General features: G+C 27.2%; 1 protein-coding gene across 1 annotated transcript; it reads right to left on the bottom strand.

Annotated features, from left to right (window-relative positions):
- Positions 1-1,481: 1,481 nt before the first annotated feature.
- Positions 1,482-6,803, bottom strand: LOC111904928 (axial regulator YABBY 5; the record flags this gene model as incomplete). The annotated part of the gene is given in 6 exon segments (XM_052766758.1): positions 1,482-1,773; positions 1,943-2,014; positions 2,145-2,220; positions 2,301-2,349; positions 3,713-3,827; positions 6,645-6,803. Coding segments are annotated over 6 exon segments (534 nt in total), but the record flags the coding sequence as incomplete, so codon positions are not given.
- Between the last annotated feature and the right edge of the window lie 386 nt (positions 6,804-7,189).

Genomic DNA, 7,189 nt, shown 5'->3' on the forward strand with positions numbered 1-7,189 from the left:
GTGTTCAAATGTTAAAATTGCTCTCTTTGCAATTGCAATAATAATACACAATGTAAGACCACAACAGTGAGTTAATGAACATCCAATTTACATGTATAATGAATCTAAACGATCATGTAACCCATTTAACATGTATAATGAATCTAAAAATTCTTGTAACCCATTTTTCGTAAGTAATTATTAAATTGTAATAACACCCTATGTAAATAACAATGAAAAAAGGGCCGAATTGCCCTTTTAACCCATTTTTCGTAAGCAATTATTAAATTGTAATAACACCCTGTGTAAATAACAATGAAAAAAGGGCCGAATTGCCCTTTTAACCTTGACTTATTATGAGTAATTATTAAATTGCAATAATACCCTATGTAAATAAAAACCAACAACCAAGAAATGACCGAATTGACCTTTTAACCATGTTACTATCCTTTCATTTATGGAAACCATGGACATAATTGCCCTTTTAATATTGATTCATTGTGAGTAGATTAGACTAAAGTTCATTTTCATATAAAAAAACAGTTAAGAAATCTAATAATAATAACATTTTTGAAGTGTCAGGGACAATTTGGAAATAGATTTCCAAGATGGTTACATGTAAATCGATATGGAAGATGGATAATAATCGTATAGGTATAACATATAATAATTAAACTTTTATTTTACTACTTTGAAGGGATTTTAAAGATTATAAAGATGCAACCAAGAAAAAAACACACCATAAAAAAAATGCAAAACACAAACAGATCATAAGTATTCAAAATATATAATATTCCTTTTACATGTAATTCGTTTTGGAAGACGGATAATATTAACATATACTATTCGTAATAAGTATCAACATTACATGAAAGACAGATAATATTAACATATACTATTCGTAATAAGTATCAACATTACAGAGTGAAAAAGATTAAAAACATACAGTTGTCTTGACTAATCAGACTCATCTTCTGGAGAAGTTTTTGGACTTGTTTCATGTGGTGGAAGTATGAAAGAATGGTCATGTAAATTAATGATTAAAAATGTATGAATTATATATAGAACTGAATAGGATGAAAAGGGGCAAGTAAATCAACTTAATTGCAATTAATTTTAAATTAGAATATATCATACCTTATCAATTCCTTATTTGCAGGGATTCGATATGAGTGATAACAGCCGTTTCATAAATTTTAAGATGAAATAGAAGAATGAATATGGTAACCAATTAAGTCTTTCCAAACGTGAAGCGATTTTTCAAATCACACCACATTTAAATTTAATTTAAATTGGATATATAAGTTACAAATATCATATGACCTGGACATGTAAACCACCCTGTGATATGAAGGAGGGGCAAAAATGGGATTTCACATTGAATGAATTTCGAGTTTTAGAAGGGACACGTGGCAGAAAGGATTCTTTTATTAGACAGGGAAATATCATATCGATTATTTGCATCGACTCACACAATCGTTTCCATAGATATAAACTGATATTGATGTACGTATTCTTCATGTTTTATTTACATGCATAACTCTTAATAAAATTTACGTCCAAATGAAGGAGAGAAACAGCCGACCAAATTATTTCGCTAAGCAAAGCGAAGTATATACTACAATGATAAACCTAAAAATACATGGATAACATGATGATACAATTGTCAAACAATTTTTAAAAGTAATATTTCAAATCATTAAAATTTAAAACATAATTAAAACTATTGAATTATTTGTCAAATGACTCTTTTGTTGACTTTAATCGCTTCTTAGATCCTTGCATGTTACTCTGCTGCATTTAATCAAAAGATATTACATCATGTAACCTTATTTTCTAAGAATTAATATGGTATTATAAGATATTAAACAAGATGAACTTAATTGATTTATTAAACAATGATGTCGATGTTCTAAAAACAGTAAATTAACTAAACTAGAGAAATTAATTATGAAAAACTGACCTGCTCAAGTTTTGCTTGATGATTGTTGCCCTCCAACATTAACCCAAAATGAATATGAGGAAAATGTGCCCACTGTAATTACATCACACTTCAATTATATTTTTAGTTTTATATATAACTATATATAAAGATCACATAATCTATGAATAAATAATTTTAAATTAAAAAAAATCCGAATTTGCGACCATGCATGTATACTTACATTTTTGGCAGCAGCACTAAAAGCTTCCCTGTGGCTGATATTTGAATTAGTAGCCTTAATCCTTTGAATCTCCTGTCTAATATTTTAAAATAAAATAGTAATTTAAGTTACTAATAACTTTATTCAATATATATCACTGGAATTTAGTATCTGTACTTGATGAATTGGTTATATGCAGATGGAACGCGTGTCCTTTTCTCCGGTGCTGTAAAAAGAATTACTTTTGTCATGATATAATAAATTTATTTATTTAGGTATATTTGGTAAAAAAAAAAAGGTTAGATTATCTACTATAATAAATGAAGGTTTTTTTTGTCATATGTCATCTTCTCCTTCATTTGAGCACATGTCATTTTCTAGAATTTTTAAAATTTCTATTTTTCACTTGTCATTTTATTGTATTTTTCATTTTATTAAATTAAAATTCCACATTTAATGTGTAAGATGATATATATGTAAAATATTTATTAGAAATGGTTTATACATGTAATGTATTCAATATATTAAAGTCTCATTAATTTTAATAATTCAAAGTTTTTTTCATTTTCTTATAAATTCAAACTTTTCAAATTGTTAAAACTTTATATTTATTTTTTTAATTAAACCCATGTAATACATGGGTCTCACACCTAGTGTTTTATAAAAATAAGGTTGTTTATTACTATAATTTAGTGTATTTGATAGAACATAAAACTAATTTGTTTAGTTTATAAAGTATATTATTAAAAGCTAGTTTGAAATAGTTTATTGATAAATAGACTTTTCAATTAGCATACAAAACAAGTAACACAAAATGAAGTCTTGCAACACGGTAACTAAGCCAAAAATTGTATGTTGGAGAGTGTAATTTTTATTTATGTAAAAATGTTTGATAAAAGTATTCAAAAATTTAAAAAAACTAAAATTTCTAAAAGCTCTTGAGAGCTAAAGGGTTTTTGGAATTATGGGCGTGTTTGGCAAAAGTAACTGTTAGCTGGAAGCGGGTAGCGGTTAGCTGATAGCGGATAGCTGGTAGCGTGTAGCTGGTAGCTGGTAGCAGAAAGCTGTAGCTTTTATTTGGTATATGAATGTTTGACAAAAATAATTGGAAGCTTTTGAAATATATAAAATTACATAAAAGGACAATTGATTAAAAATAAAAAAAAAATATATATATAAATATATTTTTAAGGGTAATTATGGAAATTGATTTCAAAAGTTCCGAAGCGTTTTGTTAAAAGCTACATGAAGTAGCTTTTAGAATCAGAACGTTTTGTTAAAACTAAAAGCTAAACGTTCATACTGTCAAACGAAGCTTTTTGTTTAAACTAGAGCGTTTTGTTAAAAGCTAAAAGCTAGAAGCTCCCAAACGCTTCCAAAAGCTCCATGCCAAACACGCCCTATAAGTTATTTGTTATAATATAAAAGTTATAAACACATATTTTCAAAGGAGTTTTTTTTTTCGACGTTTTCTAATAATAAAAATAAAAAATGATTCCTAGACTTTCTAAAGTAACTCCTTGCCAAACACACTTGATATAACGACCCAATTATATATGATTAAATTTGATGCAAAATCAAGAACGTACGAGCATTGATTATTGATTGATCATTGGTGTTTGGAGGAGGAGGTGGTTTCACGGGCATATATCTCGTAGATGAACACAAACCGACCTCAGAATTTGAAGGATTTTCGTTAGGATCCTGTTGAATTACAAAACAAATAATCCGTAAAATAGATAAATTAACATATCAACAAGTTCTTTGATTTTTTTTATTTGGTTAAATATATAAATAAAAAAAGGGAGAATTTCATATATGCCCTTCTTAAACATCAAAATATCATATTTACCCAACTTAATTTCTAAATATCATATTTACCCTTCATAAAATTTCTAAATATCATATTTACCCTTCATAAAGTTTCTAAATATCATATTTACCATTCATAAAATTTCAAAATATCATATATGCCCTTTTTAAACATCATAATATCATATATGCCCTTCTTAAATATCAAAATATCGTATATGCACTTTTTAAACTTCAAAATATCAATGATAATATCTAAAATATCATTCATCTACAATATAATCAACAAAAAAACTAAACAATCAAAATATACATTCAATAGAGAGGGTTGAAGATGAATATATTTTTGTTTGTCAAGAGGACGACATTCCAACAATTTAGAAGTTCGCATTCCATTATCATGGACGTAAGGATAATATTGTTCAATTTTTTAATTATTATAGTAATTTTAAGTTATTAAAAATGATTATAAAATATTAAAAATATTATAAAAAAGAATTTGGGCAAATATGATATTTTGAAGGTTTATAAAGGGTAAATATGATATTAAGAAATTAAGTTGGGCAAATATGATATTTTGAGGTTTAAGAGGGGCATATATGAAATTCTCCCATAAAAAAAACTTTACTAGCCACATAGTTGATTTTTTCATGAAAATTATATTTATTATATGTTTCTTTCCTCCACAAATAAAAATTATGATATCTACAATAATATATAAAATCTATGTATGTTTGTATAATGAAATATAATATTTACAAAAAGAGATTTAAATAACCAAATCAATATTATTAATTAATTTATAATAACCAAAGCCAATAAATAAACATTTTGAACTAGAATTTTTTTTCAAGAAATGTTATTATAGTTCAATTTGAGGTGGAACATTGTTGTGGATATAAATAGGGTGAGCAAAAACCGCACCGCAATAAAATTAATCGTAAAAATCATATGAACCACAAACGCAATAAAAATTGATGGTGAAGTTTTCTGTTTTTCAAAAACCACAAATTTGCGGTGCGGTGCGGTTATTAGCGTTCAAAAACCATAAAAGAACTGTACCGCACATCATATATTATATACAATTTTTTTTTATTAATTACTAATATATTAAATATTAAAAATAAGACAAGTTTCATAGATGAAATAATGATAAAATTCTAGAAGTCAAAAATATTGATTTTTTCTTATGTTTAACTTTAGAAAATGGTGAAATTTGACAATTATAAGAAATTTATTGTTAATTACTAGTGATTTAACGTTTTTAAGATATTAGTTATTTGTAATTTAAGTTAATTGTTTTATATATTACGGTTTTTTATTATTACAAATAATATGTTTAAACTCTTAAAACTATTTGAACTCTAAAGTGCGTTTAAAAAACCACACAAAATAACCGTACCAAATTCATGCGGTTAATAACCGAAACACAAAAAAACAAAACCGCACCACAAAAATAACCGCCTAATCGCACCAAACGGTTTTAAAAATGGATTCACCGCATTTGCGGTTAGTGGTGAGGTTTTGGTCAATAACCGCACTGAACAGCACCATGCTCACCCCTATAGATACAAACCCCTTGAAGCTACATATGTTTGACTAGGAGTTGGTTATTCATTTCATAATCCCAAAAATCTCTAGTCTTATGGCTCCTGAATATCCTATTTAGGAGTGTAAAGGAGTTGAGTCGAGCTCGAGCTTGGTGGCTTGGCTCGACTCATTTAAAGTTTATAGGGGTCGAGCTCGAGTTCGGTTCATTTTAAGCTAAGGTTTCAAAGCACAAGTTTGATTCATTGAGGATTTAAAATGCTCAAGTTCAGCTTGGGCTCGACTTATTTGTCACACAAGCCTAAACAAGTCTAAGCTTGACACGAGCTCACATCTGTTAATAGTAAATTATCAAGCCTGTTTGTGTTTTAATACTCATAAAATACTCGTTTATCATTATTTCATATTTGATATTTGATACTTAATTATTTAATTAAAAGTCTATATATAAGATTAAAAATAAAAGTTATATTATATAAAAATGCATCGAGCCTAATAAAGTTCGGTAGATGAAGCTCAAGCTCGATCTCATTTAATAAATAAACTTGAAACTAAGCTCGCGCTCGAGACTAAGTCTTTTATGAATCGATTTCGAATAGCTCAACTTATTTACATACACACCTACTCGTGCTTAGTGTAGTGGTTCAATTGTTGCAATGGGATAAACGTGTATATATATATATATATATATATATATATATATATATATATATATATATATATAGTGTTAGCTTATTTTGTTTTCATTATCTATTGTGTGCATGTATGACTGATTCTGGACTAATCATTTTAGTTATTTTAAGAAAGTAATTAATACATATTACATCTTGAAGATATAATAGGTATTAATTACATCTTCAGCATTTAATATGCATTAATTATTTTCTTAAAATAACTAAAATGATTATTCCAGAATCAATCATACATACACACAATAGATAGTGAAAACATTTGAACCTAACTTTTTTTTCTCTCTCTCTCTCTCTCTCTCTATATATATATATATATATATATATATATATATATATATATATATATATATATATATATATATATATATATATATATATATATATATATATATATATATATATATATATATATATATATATATATATATATATATAGAGAGAGAGAGAGAGAGAGAGAGAGAGAGAGTACCTGATCACCATGGCGGTGAGAAGCAGAAGAATTTTGGGAGGTGGGATTGGTGAGAGACTGATGAACAGAAACCATTCCCATATTCACAGACAACACATTTGTGCAGTGTCCACATCTCACGGTTACTATATCGAACAAGCTGCTGCATGGTACACTCACCTGAATCCAGCTTCTAAATATTAATGATCAACTCGAGATCAAGATTATCCATTCAGAAAATCAATTTAGAACACGGATCCATCATGCAACTTCTCAAAATGTTTATATAGAATAAGTTAATTAGTTTTTAAACAACTAGGGTTTCAGGCTACAAATCGTACGTAAGATAAAGATTAACCGGAGATCGGAGATCGATGATGTCAAACTGAAATCAATATCGTGTAGCTGAAGATTCCTCATCTAATGATAACTTTTTTTAAGTGGGATTCCCTGAAATTTAAATCTGTGTGTTCTTCATAATGTAATATTGTTTTTTTAACAATAATTTTTTTCAACTAGAAAAAACATAGCTACAAATAAACAAGATAAAAGAAGTGGCCATATAT

The sequence above is a fragment of the Lactuca sativa genome, chromosome 8, assembly GCF_002870075.4.
Source record: "Lactuca sativa cultivar Salinas chromosome 8, Lsat_Salinas_v11, whole genome shotgun sequence".
NCBI classification, from domain to species: Eukaryota; Viridiplantae; Streptophyta; class Magnoliopsida; order Asterales; family Asteraceae; genus Lactuca; species Lactuca sativa.